The sequence below is a fragment of the Drosophila guanche genome, unplaced genomic scaffold, assembly GCF_900245975.1.
Source record: "Drosophila guanche unplaced genomic scaffold, DGUA_6, whole genome shotgun sequence".
Taxonomy (NCBI): Eukaryota; Metazoa; Arthropoda; class Insecta; order Diptera; family Drosophilidae; genus Drosophila; species Drosophila guanche.
In genome coordinates, this window is record NW_022995743.1 from 6,567,152 (window position 1) to 6,588,363 (window position 21,212).

The 21,212-nt window shown below is 48.7% G+C and overlaps 4 protein-coding genes across 4 annotated transcripts; 3 read left to right on the plus strand and 1 right to left on the minus strand.

Moving 5' to 3' along the window:
- Positions 1-510: 510 nt before the first annotated feature.
- On the plus strand, positions 511-908 carry LOC117580007 (immune-induced peptide 4). The gene is made up of 2 exons (XM_034266215.1): positions 511-660; positions 743-908. Exons 1-2 carry the CDS (start codon positions 585-587, stop codon positions 793-795), a joined length of 129 nt encoding a protein of 42 aa, XP_034122106.1. The 5' UTR covers positions 511-584; the 3' UTR covers positions 796-908.
- A 1,565-nt stretch (positions 909-2,473) lies between these two features.
- Positions 2,474-3,370, minus strand: LOC117592483 (carbonic anhydrase 1). Its single transcript, XM_034286321.1, has one exon. It carries the CDS (start codon positions 3,359-3,361, stop codon positions 2,474-2,476), a length of 888 nt encoding a protein of 295 aa, XP_034142212.1. The 5' UTR covers positions 3,362-3,370.
- A 13,338-nt stretch (positions 3,371-16,708) lies between these two features.
- Positions 16,709-18,641, plus strand: LOC117579749 (luciferin 4-monooxygenase). Its single transcript, XM_034265771.1, has 4 exons — positions 16,709-17,109; positions 17,174-17,372; positions 17,449-17,568; positions 17,626-18,641. The coding sequence occupies exons 1-4, from the start codon at positions 16,767-16,769 to the stop codon at positions 18,599-18,601; spliced, it is 1,638 nt and encodes a 545-aa protein (XP_034121662.1). The 5' UTR covers positions 16,709-16,766; the 3' UTR covers positions 18,602-18,641.
- A 276-nt stretch (positions 18,642-18,917) lies between these two features.
- Positions 18,918-20,790, plus strand: LOC117591899 (luciferin 4-monooxygenase). The gene is made up of 4 exons (XM_034285285.1): positions 18,918-19,296; positions 19,361-19,553; positions 19,616-19,738; positions 19,794-20,790. The coding sequence occupies exons 1-4, from the start codon at positions 18,951-18,953 to the stop codon at positions 20,767-20,769; spliced, it is 1,638 nt and encodes a 545-aa protein (XP_034141176.1). The 5' UTR covers positions 18,918-18,950; the 3' UTR covers positions 20,770-20,790.
- Positions 20,791-21,212: the final 422 nt, after the last annotated feature.

Here is a 21,212-nt window from a genome sequence, read left to right on the forward strand (position 1 = left end):
ATTTAGTTCGATTATCTGAACTATTAAAAAGGTAAATCGATCTGCTACTCTATTTAATTGTGTTTAGTTGACTTCGAAAGCATTTCTAATTTGCATATTTCCTCTGAATGACTTTTACTAGGTTTTCCAGAGAAAAAGAGCAGCTATAAAACTTAATATGCAGTGCTACAAATCGTGTCTATTTAAGATAATACTTACGAAACGTGATTGTAAACAAATCTCGTTCAGACTTGCAGTATTCTCTATTGATATGCATGTACATATATGTACATATGTAGATATGTAAAAATGTACATTTTCAGATTATAATCAGCATCAATAGAACGCGTAGAAAACCCAGACCGGTTCGCGATTAACACGAATCACATTGCACATAAAACAAAAGGCGAAGCTCTGATTGACGGTTAACGAGATTAAGAAGCTCTTTTAACCTGTGCAATCCCCCGATCTGGGTGGAGGGAATTTCCCAGTACGAGAACAGTACTCTGCAGTCCGGTGCCCGTCGAGCTATAAAAGATCGTGTCAGTCGGCAGTGGGGCATCAGTATCACAGTCGTACCGAAAACCAAAACCAACCAAATCAACATGAAGTTCTTCCAAGCTGCTGCCCTGCTCCTGGCCATGCTCGCCGCCCTGGCCAATGCCGAGCCCGTTCCCAAGCGTAAGTAGGGAGAATGCCAGAACTAATCTTGAATAAAGCTCATTTAAATAAATTTACCTACGATACGCACATCCTTTTGCAGCTGGAACTGTGCTGGTCCAGACCGACAATGTCCAGTATATTCGCACCGGCTAGAGGCTCCCGAGTACCAGGACTTCAAATGTTTGTGTTGACTGACGGCGTTGATTTTCATGAATAAAAATGAATTGCCAAGGAAATGAGAAAATAAATATGCTTGTCAAAATGAATTGTGCATTTACCTGGATTTAACATCTTCACAGACAGTTTGACATTCTTAGGCAGCTTTTGCTGCAACGACAACTGGTTTGTTATCACCTCTCAGCGATGAGATTGATGCGCATTCTGCCTTGACTTTATCGCTTATATTTTTGCACCCGGCACCCGGCACCCGGCACCCAGACATGTCGTACAGAACTTGTTGTTAGTCGCATCCAAATTGAAACTGTTCAAAGCTCGTTTTAATTATTTGACTTGCAAACTGCTGACGGAACAGCCACCGGCTCGGATGGGATGCGACTCCCACTGTAGCCTGTGGCCACTCGAAAGCATCACCATATTTACTTACATATGTACATGCATACGCTTGGCTGTCGGGGAACAAGATTCGGGACAAACTTTAAACAATTTTCCAAGTGAAAACTATTTGGTCGTCCTGTTCCAGCCACAGCTTTTGCCATTCTTACACTTTGCGTGTGCCGTCAGCCTGGCGCCACGCCACAACTATAAGTCCCTGCCCCGCCCCCGCTTTCGACGCTATATGGTTCGTTGCCTCAACAATTATTTTAAACTTTTACCACAAATATTTCCTTCGCTGGTCTTACGCCTGAAATAAATCGTAATAGAAGCAGCCGTCCGTCCGGTTAACAGTTCAAAAAGTCTGAAGGCGCCAAGGTGGGAGTTGGTAGGGGCAGGGCATAGCGGCTGATAATTTCTTATATACAAGTAGCAAAACCAAAGATAATCCTTTGATATTCCTGGAGGAGGAATTCCTGGATTTACGCTTCAGTTTCAGCTGCCTTTTGTACGTGTTTGAAGTGGCCAAAAGCCAACTATGCCAGCTCAGCCAATGCTTTGGGATGGCAGTCAATAACTGAATACCTATTGGGCAGGAGCAGTGGGGCTGTCTGCCCTGCCCGCTTGCTATTCCCTACCCTACCGGATGGTTTAAGGAATTCACCGATTTGCGCCAGCGGCTCCAGGGTCCGCCTCAGAGTGCTGCTCCGTTTCGGTTTCGTTTCGGTATGATTTCAAAGCGAATTTCTGTGGTAATTTTTGGCGGAACTTTTAAGCCAATCAGTATTCGATTCCCTTTTTGCCCAGCAGGCGTTTATTGAAAATTAATTTAGACAATTTTTACAGTAGCCGGAGTACACCGCAGCACACGGTAGCAGCTACTGCCAGCCCCAAGGCATTCCAGCAATTTTAGCCCCGTCTGCATGCAAACAAAACGAACCAAATCCCCAGGTGAACTCATGCTCTGCCAGCATTTTTCCTCTGCACTTTGACTACGCACTGAGGCACTCCAGTGGAGTACGGCAGACAGCCAGTCAAATACTTCATTTCTGACCAGAGCAACAGACAAAGGCCGACTAGATTTCTCAGGCATCAACATGCTTCTCGGAACATCTCGGAAATGCAAGCCTAGACTTTGATGTTGGAATTGATTTGAATTGCACAGACTTTAGGCACGTGAGGAACAAGCTTGAATGATTTTTGAACTAGTTTTAGTGTGGAAGGCAGAATAACAATCAATTAGCCCCCTCCACAAATAAAATTATGTAGCATAGAAACATCAAAAAGTGTAGAAACTGAGGCAGCGATTCCCCAGCGGCTGCTCCGGGCGCGCGTTCCAATTGATCCTCTTGCCATCGATACCGTGGAGGGCACGGAACTGGGACGACTGCACCGCACTGATGGCAAAGATTTCGCTGCAGATCAGCCACAAGGTGGGCAAGACCTGGCCACCGTTGTCGTAGGTGCCTTCGTAGCGGTAGAAGCTGCTGCCGAAGGGAGACATCAGGGAGGCCAGATCAAAGGGCGGCAACTCCATGTGCGAGTTGGGATGCGCGACGCAGCGAAGGCTTTCAGTGATTTGATTCAATGGCCCGTGCCCGTGCCCGTGGCCGTGTCCGTGGGCAAACAGATAGGATACCGCCACGCACTCGAAGGGGACGCTGCCCTGGTGGCAGCGGTGCAGCACCTGCATCTCCAGCGAGAACTTCTGCGCATCTATCGAATGCTCAGCGCCCCACTTGAAGCACGCCTCCACGAAGTGGTACTTGCCCGCCAGCCCACCTCCACTCAGGTGGGGCATCGAATGCCACTTGCAGCTGATGCGCAGGATCACCGTGCTGCCGTTGTTCTCCAGCAGCATTGCAATCGGAAGCTTGTCGTAGTAATGCCACACCAGCGGGCTGCCCAGCATCGTCCTGCGTGTTGCACTCCGCACAATGCTAATGGGCGTCGGCTGTCGCGCCAGCTTCATCTTCAGCCTCCAGGTAACTATGTACTTAGTCACCGCCTTGATGACGCAGAAGAGTGGCCAGACAATATTGAGGATTGCCATGGACAGAACGCAGCAGACCAACACTCTCAATAGCTTCGAACGCTCGGTGTAGCGCATCACAAAGCTGAAACCCTGCATAAACTGCAGCCAGAAGTCGTAAATCGAGGCTAGCATTCTGGTGATTGCGGTCATTTGAATATGGTTTAAGGATAGTCGCAGTCAAAGTGCCAAATGAAGTATGAATATTATAAAGGTACCACATAAGTCAGAGTTTACTTTGATTTCGCATAATTCCCGTAGATAGAGAATCAAAAGGAGCAAAGGAGCATTGTGAGCAAAGGATATGATGGCTATTATCTGACATTATGGATATGTCTATCGACCAAATGAGCAAAGGCCAGCAGACCCAGCGGCTGTCTTGGCAGCGGTCGAGTGCGAGCTAAACATGTTAAATGAAATGCAAGCAAAATGCAGAACCACTTTATAAGATGGCTGCTGCCATTTCCATTCCATTCCATTCCATTCCCATAATCAGCTAATTGCTCAACAAGAGTCGAGTGCCCAGTGCAGTGGCCAGTCGGGTATTGGGCTGTCGCTTTCTGAAATGAATATGGCATGAGGCATGAGCATAATCTAATCGGGATGGGGATGGGATCAGGACTGAAGACGAGACAGGAGCAGCATGTCAATATTGAATTTGAGGCAAGTCACAAGGGGAATGTAAATGATGTTTCCGCCAATCGAGTTGCAATTGACTTGGCCTCGCACTCACAACCGGACTCAGTGACGGGAGAATGGTTGAATTATTAATTACCAATTGTGGGTCAAGCACGGTAGAGATGAGCCTCGTCATCTATTGACGCTCACATTTATGATTATTCATGTGTGCTTATGTGGGTGATTGGGGGCAAGTGCGCATTGGAGGCTTTGAAGCTTTGTTGCTCCTCAGTGAGCGCTTTCACTGCTGCCGAAATTGTAACCCGAACACCCCCTGGGCCCCTGGGCCAGGAATGCATGGGCTTGTCCTTTGTTTGGGCCACGGTGAATCCATTGAAATCGCTGAGCCATAAAGCAGATAGGCCCGGCACAACGATGTAGGTTTATGGTAGCAGAGAGCGAGAACGACCAACAGGAGGCACACACTTCAACGCACAGCTGGCTGAGTGTGTGTGACCATGGCAACTTATATAAATGGAATACAAGTAGGCAGCTATCCCAGTAAACGGGTAACGGTAACGCACACCCACCAGAGAGAGAGAGGGAGAGAGAGAGTCGCGTCGAGTCCGGGGTCTGGTCTGGTCTGGCTGTGGTCCTGCATCCTGGATGCCAAACTGCTGGGCGCGTGCTTCATAAAATAGTCATAATGCATGTTTTTATGAAATATGAAGTGGCCAAAAAGCTGCTGCCCCAGCACAACCCGAACCGCATCCCTCCACACCACACATTTACCTATCCACCGTTGGCTCGTTCCTTCCTTCTTGATGGTGGGAGTCTGTCTGTCTGGCCTATTTTGCTGCATATTCCTAAGCCAGAAACCAAAACGTAAATATTTTGCCATGTAATTATTTGTATACAGCACCGGAAATCCCCCCTTCCCTTTCCCTACCACTACTCCAACTTCTCTGTGTGTGTGTGTGTGCTTGTGCAGAGTCTTAAATGTATTAGTGAGGCCATTAAAAGTTGCCAAGTCGTTCTCACGGGAGCTTAAAGCCAAAAGGAGCCGAAATTGCATTGGGATTTTGAGCTTGTCGGCCATGAAATAATCATCCTCATGCACATCCACAACGAATTTTGTCCAGAACGATTTACCAGTTCTGAACTATTCCAAAGTTCTTGAAGATCGAGACCAGATGGACTCACAGCGCGTTCCAGATATTCATATCTCAAGTCAATTTAAACATTCATTAGCATTTTGTCTTTTAATTACAATTAAATGGAAACACATAGATGACTGGAATTAACGCTGGGTACGACATACAATTGTGTATTGTTTTTTAGATATTATAATCCAAAAGTTAGTTCCTGGCTGTCTGAACGGAGTTGTATATTTCTTTTGGATTACTTTGACTCTGTGACTCCTTGATGCCTGATGAATTTGGGGCACGTTTTGTCCAGGGAACTATGCGTGAAGTGTTCGTTGACCCAACGGCCCAGCCTCAAATAGTTTTGGCAAGGGAACGTATGGTATGGGAACACAATTACTGTGTCATAGGCATTGGAAAGTGATTGTGCACTTGCCTCTTGGTCTTAGTACTAACCTCACAACAGCAATTTCATTTCAACTTCTATTTTGATTACCGCGAAGGCCTTATAGTCCAATCTTTTGATTACTGACAACTTTGGTTCGTCTTTGTTGGTCGTTGGAAGAAGCTTACTGGTCCGTGTAGCTGGCATTTTGAATCCGGAGAAGTACCTGACAAAGCGCTCTGTGGCTCGTCCTTTCAACACGAAGTCTGTTTTAATACTGATTAAAATTAGTTTATGTTGATATTCCAAGTCAATGCTGTGTCGTTGGCTTCCCCTGCTGTGCTCCTGCGATATCAAAACAATTACAAGTGGCATATTTATCACACTCAAAACTTGTGCTGCACTTGTGCTGTATATTCAAGAAAAGTTATAACCAAGAAGCCCAAAGAGCCTGATTTGTTGGTGCCACCAAAAAGTTCGGCGTTTTCTTCCGTTTCCAGTCCCAGCAGATGGCATACAGCGATATTGGAATTACAGCTCATAATAGTGAAGCAATAAATTAATGGAAGCAAGAGTTCTCTATGGCATTTATTCCCTGGAATTCGGGTCACATTGGTTCGTTTCATTTCACTTTGAGACTCTGCTCTCCGTGCTCCCTTGAGACTATAAATTCAAATTTCTAAAGCAAAGAGTTATTAATTCGCCCCGTTGTGCCCCACCATCCGGGCAGCAAAGCCAAGCAATGGAATTGCTTGTTTACTTGGAATTATGCAAATTCCAGCACAATCACAGAAGAGATGAGACCCAAATGACAAACACCACCCCTCCCTCCGCCCACCGAAATGCATCTCATTTCTCCAACAGCCTCCGCTCTGCCATACCCTTGAGTGCTTGCTCTTCGTTGGGAAATTGAAAAGAAATTATTATAACTTGTATTTGCATTGCCATGGCCTGGCCTCAGGCACAGTTGCTGCTCAAAGTTTTCGGCTTTTTTGGACAGCAAAAGTCACGGTAAAAGGCTCCATGAACAGCCAGCCAGCCAGGCTATGGCCTGTGCAAGTACGTGCAGTTTAGAGCGGAATTTATTCCCCCCCAACCCACCACTCTAACTGATGTGCCACCCATGGATCTTCCTGGTCTTGGACCTGACACTGCCCCCGCCTGCCCATGCGACGGGGTTTGTTATTAAAAAACTTTGCGCCAAGTGCGTTCCATGTTTGGTTCTACTCGGAGGATTTTTTTATTTCCTCAAAGATAGTTAAAGTTCAAAATTAAAAGGATTAGCAAAGGACGGCACGGGATGCTGATGCATACCAAAATAACATGGTAGGTAGTCTATTTGGTGCTAAGGTGATCCTTTTTTTTGGCACCGGGCTAACACGAAAGTTTTTTGATTGCAAACTTCTTAGGGAGCGTGCAAGCAGTTCAAAGCGGGAATATTCAAGCAGTGTGCACCGCTTGATTGGCAAGCAGTGGTGAGGCTCGACTCGAACGTAGATTTGATTGCATTTCCGTTTTGCAGGTGCCATTCGTTTATGCAAGAGCATAAACTGCTCCCCAAATGAAATCTAATTCAGTTTCTAATAATAACCAGACAGAGGAGAGCAGTGGGGGTGGGGGAGCGGTGCCAGTTCATGGCAGAACTTTGCCAAGATTTTCTTTTGTGCCACTCGAAACTTCTGCACATTGGCCGTTTCCCTCCTCCCCCTGCTCATTCCTGTGTGTGCTTTTGTTCAAGTTCAAAATTGAAAAGCAAAACTTGGAGCCAATTGAAACTGCATTTGTATACAATGCATTCGAGCCGTCCCAAGTTGGGGCTCTCTGTGTGTGGCTCTGCCTCTGTGTCGCATCAAGCTGTCAACACTTTGCTTTGCCTTTGACTCGAGCACCGGACTCGGAAGCATCCCCCAGCCCTGCCCTGCACCTGCCCCTGCCCTTAGCCATTAGTTGTTGTTTATCCGAGCGCAAAAGTTTGCGACAAAAAGTTGGAAGAAGTTTCTCCTCTCCAGGCGGCGCTTCAGCAAAAACTATTAAAAGTGTATCGACTCATTTGAGCCATGGCCATTTTTAGACAAGCTTATCGAATTACAAGGATTACGGGAGGACACAGAGCAGGGACAGCGACGGGGAGTGTCCCATGTTTATGCCACTTTAATATTCCATTTCCGCTGTCTGTTGCTTTCATTTCTAATAAGTGCGAGGAGCAGCAAAGCGAAAGCCAAATCAATGACAAAGTGGAAGTCGAAAGGTTCACTGGATGATGATGATGGCAAGTGCCAAGGATAAAGCATTTTGCATGCCAACTAACTGATTCAGAACCGAACCACTACGAATGTGCACTGACAGAGACAGTGACACGATTCCTGCAGTTTGTTCCTCTCTGTCCTGTCTTTTTCTGCACCCAAAAACAACTCTCAGGAGCGAAGAGTGCAGGCGGCGGCAACAGGATACAGGGGATTCTGGTCATGTCAATGGACGCAAAGTGTCCATGCTACGTGACTGACATTAAGTATTGGCATTGCCCTTCGGTGGCACTTCTTGCCGGCCATTCTCATTTGCTTTTTGCATCTTTTAGCCTCCACCACGTTTATTACTCTTGCAAAAATCATGCAAATGTCCTGCCCGAAGTATGCTGGGCGGGCGAGCGTGGCTTATGGCAGATTTCCAGTAGAGCAGAGCAAAGAGTCTTCTAGTCCTCTCGTCTAATGGTAATGGGTCTTAAATGCGCCTTTCAACCTTGCCAGCTGCACGACACCAGCGGTGGATCCCCCTACAGTGTGCTGACGGCAGGCAGGCAAACGTGAAAATTATGTGTCAAAACATAAAAGAGTAGCCGAGCTGGCCGCGCTGGCCGAGAGGCACTCAATTTGAGTGCACTTGGTAACGGTGAAAGCTCACAAAAAGAAAGTCCAAGGACCCACCGAAAAATCATTTGACATCATTTTGGAGTTCATTTTCGGCCATTCCTGATGGGCTAAGGGCTAAGGTCGCGTCCCGAAAGCAAGTTAAGATTTGGCAAGAAAGTCTGTAAATCATTATCATCTAAGCATTAAGGGCGCAGCCTTATAAAGCAGGACTCTCCTGGAATCTTCGCCAAACAGTTTCGCCATCAGGGCCATTCGCCATCATCCCATTACCATTTCAATTCCGTGCACAATTTCATTTACATTTTATTCTGCATTCTCCGTTTCTTTTTTGTGCAGATTCTCTATGAGGGAAAACAAATCATTTTCTTTCTTTCATTTTCAGTGTGCTCTGGAATTGATGCTTTGCCTTTGTCGCTGGATTTCTCTTGCCGCTGGCGGTGGCGGTGACTCCCGCTGAATGGACGCGAGTCGCGTCCTGGCATTTGGCGATGCCATTGGCATTAATATGCAAAGTATGATATGCAGCTGAGCTGCGATTTGTTGCACTCGATTGAGTTGGCTGCAAATTTACATGCAGCAAATATTGAAACGCCAGCCACGTGCCACGTGCCACCCCACCGCCAGGCAAGAAGCAAAGCAAAATATTTGCAGTTCATTAAAGTTGTTCGAGGAGAGTGTCATCGAAATTGGATTTGTCAATTCTAATCGTATTATGATTTGTGCATTGTAAGTGCCAGTTGTCAGCAGCAACGGAACATTGTGGCAAGAGTTCCGTTCCACCTGCAGGAGCAGCTGAAAAGTTAAATTTACACTTGGTTAGCCTTTGCCCCCATGCAAGCACACACTCACATATTTTGTGGAGCAGAAGAGCATTCGCACTGCATTTCAATTAGAGCCGACGCTGACTCAAAGCGTCGCACACGTGTCATCCGCGGCGGAGGCACATTGTCAGCGCCCGCATTCGGCAGGCAGGGAGCGAGGAAGCGGCAAAGTGTTGCGCGTGCCTTGCGCCGAGGCGACACACGACACACGACCTGCGGGCAGCGGCTGCTACAATTCCTACCTGTTGAGCCAAGCCCTGAAGCAAAGGGCACCGGAGGACACGTGTGCATTAAGCCAGGTTCAAGCGGCGGCAAAGAGTTAACGTGTTGATCTACCGCTGCCGCTGCCTCTGCCACTGCCACTGCCACCCGCTGGCTGCGGAACGGTAAGCTGGAAAGGTGCAAGAATGCAATGAACTCTAAGGAATATGCTCGGCATCAATGAATTTGTTGAAATACTTTGCATAGCCGGCTTAACCATGGATTTTCTCGCAATATAAAAATAAGTGCGGAAAAGGTGAGGGACACACTGCGAATCCCTAATGCCAGCGCATGAAATTCCACATTCAGACAAATAATGCAGTGTCGCCTCAATGGAGTGAGAAAAGGTTGGGCTTAGGGGACAAGCGGGCTCACTGTGGAGAGTCGAGGAACGCCAGGAACGTTTGAGCAAACGGAATTGCAAAACGCTTAAAGGATCCCGACAGAAGGAAGCGATAACTCATAAGCACAATGAAAGCTGCAGCAGGAGCTGCAAGCGGAATGAGGATGTGGGGACACACCACACACATGTGCAGGATGCGCTTTAGGTCTCTGGTCGATTCAGGCACATACTCAGCGGCACGGTAGGCACAACTTTGCTGCAGTAAATTGGACAAAGTCCGTGTAAATCCCTTCGTCCTAATGTGTTGTTTGTGCTGTAACAGAGCGCATTGAGGCAGGGCCGAACACTAATAGGATTGGTACGAGCCCAGGGCCGACTGGCTCGGCTCAGAGTGAGATCAGTCCAACGCGTATTCATGAATGGGCAGGACACAGCGTCCAAGCCGCTAACAAGGCCAGCCCCAGGATCGAGGAAGCCGTCTAATCTGTGAGCGTTTTCCTTACGCTTTTGTAGCTTACCTTTGCATTCGGACTCGGATTCGGATTCGGATTTACATTTGCATTTGCATTTGAATGCAATTTTAATTATACAATGCCTCTGGCAGGGTCTCCCTCTCTCTCTCTCTCTCTCTCTCTATCTGGATCTGCATCTGTGAGGATGTGGATGTGGATGTAGGTACCCCCTTCGTTATCCTTATGTTTTATGCATGCAGCAACAGCAGCAGCAGCAGCAGCAGCAACTGCGCGTTAACCATTGCCGTTTCCCTTTCCGGCTACAGGCTCTGGCTGGTGCCGCTCCTAAGGAGACTCGACTCCCTATCGCTGTTATCCCGATGACCTGCTTCCGCTTGTCCTTTGGCTTTGGCTCGATTGCCTTTGCAAATGCATGCAAATTTAAACAGTGATTTCTGGCCATTCAATTGACATACAATTTTCCACTCACTGCCAGGGACAGATACTCGTACTCCTAGATCCCCACCGAGGGAGTGCCAGGCCCAAGGGGCGAACGGCTCTGGCCGCATGCATATTTATGTAACGGTGGGTGGCGATGGTGGGGCGATAAATCCAAGTGCAAGTGGAAGCGTTAATCAAATACAAATCAAAAGTAAGCACCTCAAGCTCTCTCTTAATTTGTAACATCAAAAAAGGAACAGGGAAAGATTATTGGAATGCCCTTTCGAGGTACTTAGGTATGTAAAGCCATATGTTAATCCAATATGATTCAATCCTTATCCAAAATCATTCAAAGGGAACCACACAAATATGAACCATGACACCCTATGATAAGGAAGAGTAACATGCAGTTTAGTATTATCAATAGAAAAAAAGATATATACAAAAGTAAACTTCGCTAATTACATCAGGAGGAGAACGTAGTCCTCGGCCTCAAACAGTCTGCACAAAAAGTTTGCATTTTTCCAATGAATCTCAAATTACCAAATGCATATTGGCAGGCTACGACGCGAATATTGAGGACATGCAATGAAGTGAGGTCTAAGAAACACCAAGGATTCGGGCGGAATTTGTGAAGAAAGTCTTTCGAATTTCGCCTTTTGCCTGATTAATGATGATTTCAATGCATCGAATACTTGCAGCGCAACTCTCTCTCTCTCTCTCTCTCTCTCTCCCACTGCACTGTGCATTGGTGCTGGTGCATTTCTACACTTAACCCACTGACAGACCGCGCAGTAAGAACTTTTGCGCTTTGCTCCAATTGCTTGGGAAACTTTAAACGCGTTTGGTTTTTTCATCCACATACCCTGTAATTAAATACAGAAGTGGCCTCTTGTCTGACACCTCCCCAGGGTTGGAATTTCTTCTGTTTCCATAAATAAATAATAACTAGGTAACATTTATTGGATGAGCTCCAAGTACCCTTGTGCATCTCAGAACGATGCTTTTGGTTGGCTTGCCCTAGGGTGTATAAAGCTCCGACCCTTGGGCAAGTGTCCATTCCTGCCTTCTGAAGATTTTTTGTGTATATTTTCTTCTTTTCGCCTCGCAAAGAATTACTCTTCTAGCATTTTTCTCTGGCAGTTAATGCTGTGCAGTGGTCGGTGTAGTTGTTGGTGCCTTTCTTTCCACTGTATTCATTATTTATACACAGGGTCCTGGCAGTCAGAGGCTTTTTGCATTGTGTCTGAGCTAATAAAAACGCAGGAGGAGCAGAGGGTAAAGAGCAGCGGCAAAGTTGTATTTTCTAGTTGAATTGAATGCCTGCGGTTAGCGGCAGAGTCTTCTGGTTGCACGCAGGAATTGCTTTTAGCTCCACACCGACCCTACCCGCCCTCCAGCTGCAGCTCCAGCTCCAGCTCCAAGTCGGCACTGTTTTTGCTGCCTTTCCCGCATGGCAAGTAGCACAAAGTTTGTCCTCTGGTCAGCAGTGCGTTTAGACCACGACCAGGACTAGGACTAGGACTTGGACTTGGACATGGAGCAGAAGCAGAAGCAGAAGCAGGACCACGTCCATGACTGTACTGGATCTTGTGCAGCCAATGAATTGAATTGTTGCTTGTATTGTTGCCCATTTCTTTTGCTTTTTTTATTTTTTTGCTGCTGCTGCTGCTGCTGTTTCTGTTTATGCAAGCAGAGCATAAATTTCCCAGGCTTTCGTTTGTTGAAAATTAATTTTTGTTGTATCTCCAGCAGTCTCCAGCAGTGGCTGCAGTTGCTGTATTTGCTTTTATTATGTTTTATGTCCCTCCTGGAGATAGAAGGGGAAACACAAGCCGAAGAACGTTTACAGAAAAGCACAAGTGAGGGGAACAGAAGGGAAGTGCAGCAGTTGTCCGCAAGTAAATTGAAGTTTGCCCTTCTTCCAAAGTGTTTCTTTTTTTGTTTTTTGTCGATTTGAGGCGACTTAAGTCAAAGGAATCTTTGAATAAAAGTCGAAAAGTGGCATGATTCACGTTCTGATGCCTGCATCCAGGGGAAACCAACTGTGAAAAGGCATCTAAGGCAAAGAAATTGCCAGTTTGCCAGTAATCCTGATTGGTAGCTCATCCTGAATGTTGGAGCGGCTGTTTAAGGGTTCTGCATAATTCAACTTGGCCTACACAGTGGATCGCTTTCACTCTTTTGTGGACTTAATGAGCAATTATGAGCAATCGCATGGGGCAAACAGGCGGGGATCCAATCACAAAGTGCCATCCAGCAGTGAAATTCGCCAAAATGAACATCCTAATTGGCTGCAATGGTGCCACACGCTCCACGCTCCACGCTCCACACACCACAGACAATTGCGAATGGCTTTTGTCTATGGCCCAGGTGTGACACTACCCTGGGGGGGTCAACAATCTCTAGGTACGGAATTGCCAAAATCCTCGCTGCCGGAAAGTCCTCCTCCTGCAGTCGAGAGCGTTCGGTCCATCTGTGCGAATTTTCCAATTACAATTTTTTGGCAGATCGTTTCCCCAATGCCAGTAGCTGCGTTTACGATTCGAGGAGCACTTAACAGCTGCAGGTAGGGCAAAGGGTGGTGGCAGTTGGGGTGGACTCTAGAGCACCATAATATCTCTTCAAGTGTTGAGGTTGTTGTAAGTTGCAGATGGATCAGCCGGATCAGCAGGGACTAAGCAAGGATATTGCTCAAATTCGAGTGGGTATGGGATCTACAGTGGAGCAGAAGCTGAGTGGCGGCAAACAACTGCAGTTGTGTCAGCTATTAGCAGGAAAGGCATTTGAGCAACATTTAAATTAAATGCTTTTTATGTGCCATCAGGGACCCAGCAGCAGCGGCAGCACACACAGAGACACTCCGTTTGGCTCCACTTACAGTTGCCTTAGTTTCCATTGGGGTTAAGTGTCTGGCCCTGGCTCTGGCTCTGGCCCTGGCCCTGTTCCCTGCCCCGGCGCTTGCCACGATTTGGGCCCAAAGCGAAAATGCTTTCGAATCAAGAATGTAATTGGTTTTGTGGCTGCCACACACGCACGCTCTCTGTGGCACACTCGTATTCAGGTTGCACCAAAACTGTGGATAGATCCTGCTTTTCCACTACTTTCCAGCACATCCATTATGCATGTGTATGTGTGAGTGTTTGCCTATGTTCGTGTCTGTATAAACACTCGAGAAAGTGTGTAAGGCGCTCTAATTAATTGTTAATGAGTCATTTGTACGGATTATTAGTCTTGTAACGATTTGTAATGACGACTTAAACACACATCGTCCATGTCTGCCGCTTCACCTCCCTTTGCCCTGTCCGTCCTGCGTATTATTTAAATTCACGTATAACATAATCCGATTTGAATTATTCAGGTCCGCCCGAGTACACCTGCCTCAAGCGATTAGCATTCGAAGCTTCCAATCAAAGTAGACAACGACTAATGTGATTCCGCTGCAGCTTTAAAGCAGGCAAAATACTAAGTACATTTGTATGTATGAATGGAAATGTCGAATTAATACAACTCCAGCAACAATGGACTAACAATTCGTGCATGCCACGGAACCAGAATGCCAAAATGCCAGAGTAATATTTTAGCAAGCAAAATTTAATTGCATTTGCACTAAACTACGCTGCTCGTAGGTACTTACTAATCACATTGACTAATGGAACGCTGGGGAATTCAACTTTTTCGTGGAGTTAATTTGTTTTAATTGAAGTTAAATTGGAACTTTTTCCACATGGCGTTTGCATAAATTACAATTTATTAACCACTTTTATATTTGCGCTTTCTGTGGTTCACAGACACGAACAGGACTCCGGGTATATGTCCTTTTTTGAGTCCTTTCCTTGATGCTTTCCCTAGCTCTTGGCTTATCGCTGCTTCCATTACAAAGTTTCTTCTGCTACCAGATTCTTATCTCTCTGTCAACACTTTTGTGGCACAAATTAAATTAAATCATAATTCCAATTACCACAAAATTAACCACAAATAGCGACCAACGGTCATTACTCCCCCTTCACCCTAGCCGCGTCTGCCGCTCTCTCTCTCTCTCTCGCTCTCTCTCTTTTCTTCGCTCAATTCATTAACACTTCAAAGTTTCTGCCTGTTCCAAAAAGCTGAAGAAAGCGCGAGGAAGAGGGAGGGACAGAGAGAGAACAGCACTCGAGGCGTTCGTTAATTTGTTAGATGAACAACAAGATGCTGTCGCATCTACTCGGAAAGCTCGGAAAGCAGCAGACCAGCCTATCCCTTCGCCTTCCCCTGCCCCTGCCCCTTCCCCTTCCCCACACAGTTCGTTTCTACGTTTTTCTAGAGAGAACAATTTCATAGCCAGCGGCCAAACACAAACAATAAATAAGTGGAAGAGAGCCAGAACTAGAACTGGGCAGGAAGAGGTGCGGAGACGGAGACGTGGAACGTGGGACGTGGGACGAGAACGAACCGCAACGCAACGCAACCGGAAATAACTATTGTTCCGGAAAAGTATTCCCAGCCAGCGACTACTTTAGTTGCAGGCCGTCGAAGGGGCCTGTGGAGGACGAGAGCAAAAAAAAGCGAAAAATGATTTCGCACAAACTTTTCTGTTTAGTCAATCATTTTAATTAAGTAATTTTTTTTACGCCTGCTTGTCGCAAAAGTTTTAATGGCAGTTCGGGGGTTGGGCTTCCCTCGGGGGGAAGGCTGTGGAGGAGACTGCATTTTGCGGTTAATTATAATGTTGAGCCTGATTGCCTTGCCCACGGCCTGCAAGTGGGTTCTGCAAGTGGCTTCCCACATCCCAGTCCGAGAGCTCCTCTCGCTGGACAGTGCAAGGCGAAGGCTAGGGGTCGGGGAGTGATTCCCCAGCTAGTTTCTGATATTTAAAGCCTAAACTTTTGGTCATCAAATGGCAATACAAAAAGTTGCTCTGACCTTTTATTAGCTGCTGATCGACCTCGGCGGCGTGGCCTGGCGAGTGGTTCTCCCTTCATTGTTGCACACTTGCACCCAGCGCGTAAATAATTAAGTTTAAGCGAAATCAATGAATCAAATCAACTTTGGAGAGGCAAATCCAATCCGCATCCAGGACTGTCTTTCTGTGCACCCTCCGAACAACTTTCACTCGACTACGCAGCGAAGTTTCATCCTCCCACACCACTCCGGGCGGCAGCAGGTGCAGCTGAATGCGACTTGCATTTTAAGTTTTCCACGGCTCGCTCTCTGAGCTTTTCCTCTTTCTGTATGTAGCTCTGCCCCGGAGCCATACGCTTGACTTCCTCTTCCTAACTAAGCACGCAAATGAAGCGTGCGCCCATCAAGGATGCGACTCTATCTCTCTGCGGTTGTCTCTATATCCTTATACATGTACATATCTATGGATGGGGATGTGCCGTGTATATGGATGGGTGCGTAAATCCCACTTGAAAAAGTGAACCAAAGCTACAAGAACCAAGAGCCATGGAGGCAACCACAGAGACAAAGACAGAGAGAGAGAGAGAGAGAGAGAGAGAAAGCAGCTCAAAGCGTGCTTAATCGTTGAAATTATGCAATTTGCAAGCTGTGGGCAGAGGCAACGCATCCGTACGCAAGTCCGGGACCAGCCACAGTGGCACGGAACACGCTAAGCACGCTAAAAAGAAACTTTTCTGTAAGGAAAATCAATCACCAAGTAACCTTTGGTGATCCTTTCTTCGAGTCTGGGAAACTTTTGCAACCAATCAGCCAACTATGTAGTTCCGGCTGTCATAATATTCATGCCATGCAAACCAAACTCCCAACACCCCAACACCACAACACAAATCAAGAGCGACACTTGCTTCAATTGGGATTGGAAGACCCCAAGGGAGATTGGTCCAACACCTCGACATGTCATCCCAAGCCAACACAGAGTAGTGTCAGTGTCGGCTCAGGCTCAGGCTCAAGCTCCAGCTCCAGCTCATGTGTTATGCCCATTCACACACACCTGACAATCTGGCAGTGGCAGTGGCTGCGGCAGCTGCTGTCGCCAAACTTTATTAGAAGCATCTTGACAGCGGTAGCCATGGCTATGGGTATGGGGCGCGTGTTTGGGCAATTAGCAGATATCACAGCAAGTTCTGCCACTGGCAGAGGTCGCCTATATATATAGGACAGGCGGGGTTCGCCACAACTCAGTTAGTGAGTTGAAGTTTTGTTTTATCTATTGCGATTCCGAGAAAGCGGACAGCCCGAGAGAGAGAGAGAGAGAGCTGGAGAGATATGGCGACCACCAAATACGACAGCATTGAGAGGATATGGTCGGGGGCTAAGGACAAGGAGTACTACGGCCCGGACATGACGCTCGGCGAGGTGGCGCTGATCATACTGCGCCTCTACTCGGACAAGGTGATGCAGGTGTTCGATCCCACGGGCGAGGAGCTCACCGGTGGGCAGTTGCTCCTGCAGAGCCGTCGCCTGGCTCACGCCTTCCAGCGGCTGAAGCTGCAGCGCGGCGATGTCGTGGGCATATCGGCCACCAACACCACCTACCTCACCGAAGTGGTCATCGCTGCTCTGCTCAATGGAACGCCCATCAATCCGCTGCATCCGCAGTTCGATTCGGGTATGAGGCAGGCACATAATCGATTGAGCAGTCCAGGGGGTAATCAGATCTGCTTCTGTTGCAGAAACCGTGGCCTACATGTACGAGATAACCAAGCCCAAGGTCATCTTCTGCGACCTGGACAACTACGAGACCTTGAGAGCGGTCAAGAACAGCCTCAAGTTCAAGACGGAGCTCATTCTGCTCAGCGGCAGCCTGCCGGGGGTGCGCAACATTCAGGATCTGCTCGCGGACGGTTCCATTGAGTATGATGAGAAAACCCTGTAGGTAGTCCCATCCAAACCCACAGAACCGAAAGCATACTAAACCTTTTGTGTGTGTGTGTGTGTGTTCTTGTAGCTTTGCCTGCCCGCACCTAAGCGGCGATGACACGGCCTTTATCATCACCTCCTCAGGAGTAACCGGTTTGCCCAAGGGCGTCACCCGATCGCACCGCAGCCTCCTCAATGGCGCCAAAATGTGAGTGACAGCCAGCCAAAAGCTTCTTAATTGATCTCCGCTAATGCTTACCCCCAGCCCCCAGCTGTTCACCTCGGAAACGGTGCTCTTCTGCATCAGTCCGCTCTACTGGATCAGCTGCGTCTTCACGCTGCTCGCCTCGCTGGTCAACGGCTGCAAGCGGGTGATCACCAATCGGCCCTTCAGCGTGGACTACTTTGCCGATGTGGTGCAGCGCCATCGAGTGAGCTTCGTGCTCACCGTGCCCCACCAAATGGGCCTGCTGGCGCGGAGCCCCAGTCCACAGCGGGAGGAGCTGGCCGAGCGGATGCAGTCGGTGCGTTCGTTTGTCTGCAGCGGATCGAAGGTTCCGCTGGGCATCTGGCGACAGCTGTACGAGCTGCTGGGTGCCGACAGATTCGCGGTGCTGTACGGCCTCTCGGAGGTCGGTGGCATCTCCAAGAATGTGGATGGTCCGCTGGGGAGCGAGGGCAAGCTGCTGCGGAATGTCCAGGTGCGCATTCTGGATGAGCAGGGTCAGGCGCTGGGCCCCAACCAGACCGGGCAGATCCATGTGCGGCTCGGCCAGCGCTGGGGCGGCTACTACCACAATCCGCAGGACACGCAGGTGGCCGTCACACCCGACGGGAAGTGGCTGCTGACGGGAGATCACGGCTACTTCGATGACGCTGGCTGCCTGCACTTCCAGACCCGCGACACGGACGTCTTCAAGTACAACCACTTCCCCATCTATCCAAAGCAGATCGAGGAAGTCATCCACCACCTGCCGGGTGTCCACGAAGTGGCAGTCTTCGGCATACCGGATGAGATTTCCACCAATCTAACAGCCTGCGCTGTGGTCCGAGATGACAGCGATGCGGGTCGAGCCCTCACAGCCAACGACATCACTGGCATTGTGGAGCAGCATCTGAGCGAGGCCTTTTACATACGTGGCGGGGTCTTCTTTGTGGATAAACTACCCAAGACGCAGAACCAAAAGATCCAACGGCGCAGAATCCTGGCCGAGCTGAATGAGATCACCACCCATCTGTAGAGACGATTTTGTCGCAAATAAATGTTGAAATTCTATGCAAGAGCAATCTGGTTCTAGATGAGTCAGGGCCGAAAGGGTTTTCGATAAAGTTTCCATAACATTCAGCAACGTCTGACCGTCTGGCCTCTGGGGTTTGATTAGCTTCATCAATGGCTAAAATCAGCATCTAATTTGGACCACGACAACGACACATCAGGGAGCGACATGAGGGAACGTCGCCGCGTGTCCAACTAATTAGCAACTAATTCCAGCGACGTTTTGTTTCCTAGTGGCATGCCGTGGGGGCATATAAAACCGAAATGAGGCGCAGTAAAACACTTAGTTCCATCGACGATCGTTAGTCGCAAAGATGAGCTGTGAGGTGCACTACGATGCCGCCTCGCGCACCTGGTTCGGGCCACGCGGCAAGGATTTCTACGGCCCAGAGATGACACTTGGCGAGGTCATAATGCGCGTGCTCCAGATCAACGCTGACCAGGTGATGCAGCACTGTGATCCCACAGGCGAGGAGCTCACCGGCGGCCAGCTGGCCCAGCAGAGTGCACGCATGGCTCAGGCCTTCAAGCGGCTCGGCCTGTACCGTGGCGATGTCATCGGGATATCAGCGAGCAACACAACCAAACTGACCAGCGTGGTCATAGCGGCACTGCTCAGAGGAATACCCATAAATCCGCTGCATCCAGAGTTCACAGAAGGTACGAAGCGAGAGTGAACCTTTAACGAGATCTGACGAAATTCCCTTTTACCCTTTCCCTTCAGAGACGGTCAAGTACATGTATGACATCACGGAGCCCAAGCTGATATTCTGCGACGTGGAGAATTATCCCACCATTTGGGCGGTTAACCAGAGATTGGTCACTCCTGCAACCATTTATCTGGTGAATGGACAGCTCGAGGGAGTGCGAGATGTCGGCGAGCTGCTCAACGAGATTGAATCCATCGCAGCAGCAGCGTGAGTGCCACAATCGAAGCGACTGAATATTCCCAGTCTATCCTTTAATGGACTTTCATTAGATATGTGCCGTGTCCCAAGCTTCATGGCGATCACACGGCCTTCATTGTGTGCTCCTCGGGCACAACGGGCATGCCCAAGGGAGTGACGCGATCACATCGAAGTTTGCTCTGCAACTGCAAGAAGTAAGTGGAAGGACTCCTCTGAGTCAGTTGCCACGTCTAAAGTTCCTATTTTCAGCCCAAATACCTACACCAGGGACAGCATCCTGCTGTCGTTTAGTCCTTTATACTGGATATCTGGAACGATTATTCTGCTGGCATCGCTGCTGAATGGATGTCGGAGGATCATCACCCATCGACCGTACAGCGTCCAGTACTTGCTGCAGCTGGTGGCCACCCATCGGGTGACCTTCCTCTTCCTGGCCTCCCACCAGATTGCGCTGCTGTCCAAGCACGACGGCGACTTTGACAAGCTAAAGGCCCAACTGGAGTCCATTCGCGTGCTGATCGGAGCCGGGTCAAAGGTCTGCAAGGCCGTCTCGCGGCGCATGTACGAGCTGATCGGCAACCAAAGATTCATCGTTGGCTACGGCCTCTCGGAGATGGGAGGCCTGAGCAAGAATCTCGGTGGGCCGCTCGGCAGCGAGGGCAAGGTCATGCGGAACGTGGAGCTGCGTGTCCTGGACAAACTGAAGATGCCACTGGGCATCAACGAGGTGGGCATCATCTATGCCCGCCTGCGCTATCACTGGGAGGGCTACTACCGCAATCCGGAGGCCACAGCGCGCACCCTCAGCCCCGATGGCCAGTGGTTTCGCACGGGGGACATTGGCTATCTGGACAGCGAGGGCAACCTGTACATCCAGACCCGCGACACGGATGTCTTCAAGTACAACAACTTCCAGATCTATCCGGAGCAGATCGAGGAGTTCGTCCTGCGTCTGCCCGGCGTCAGCGAGACCTGTGTCTTCGGGGTGCCCGATCTGGTGGCCACCAACCTCACGGCCTGCGCTGTCGTGCGCACCGCCAGCCGGGAGGGGCAGAGCCTCAGGGCAGAGCAGATACGGAGCATTGTGGAGCGGCACCTGAGTGGCGCCTACCACATCAGGGGAGGCGTCTACTTTGTCGAGAGTCTGCCCAAGACACCCAACGATAAGTTGCAGCGCCGCAAGGTCCTGGCTCTGGTGCAGCAGTTGGGCATTGCAGCTGAATAAAGTTTGATCCCAGACGGTTGACTCGGTGTATTCCTTCTTGAAGCAGCCTGGAACCACTGTGCGAATGCCAAGGCTTAGCTGATGCCGAGTGCTCAATGAATTTTAATCGAGATTCAAATTGCAGCAGCCCAGTCCTTGGCTGGACACAGCTCGAGCCCCGTGCCACCGGTGTTCTGTGCCATTGACAAGCAATTTGTTATTTGTGGCACTCCTGTGGCTATTCTGCCTCCAACTCCAGCTACACAGCTACACAGCTACACAGCTCTCGACTCGGACAGACATTTTACATAAAATGAATTGAAAAATTAAAATTTCAATGTGCCGAGGGCATTGGGCATTGGGCAATGGGCAGTAGGCGAAACATACATATTTTATTGGATGCTGTTTTGGGTTGGACTCTCGCTTCGGCTTCGGTTTGGAACATTTTCGACATTTGACAAATG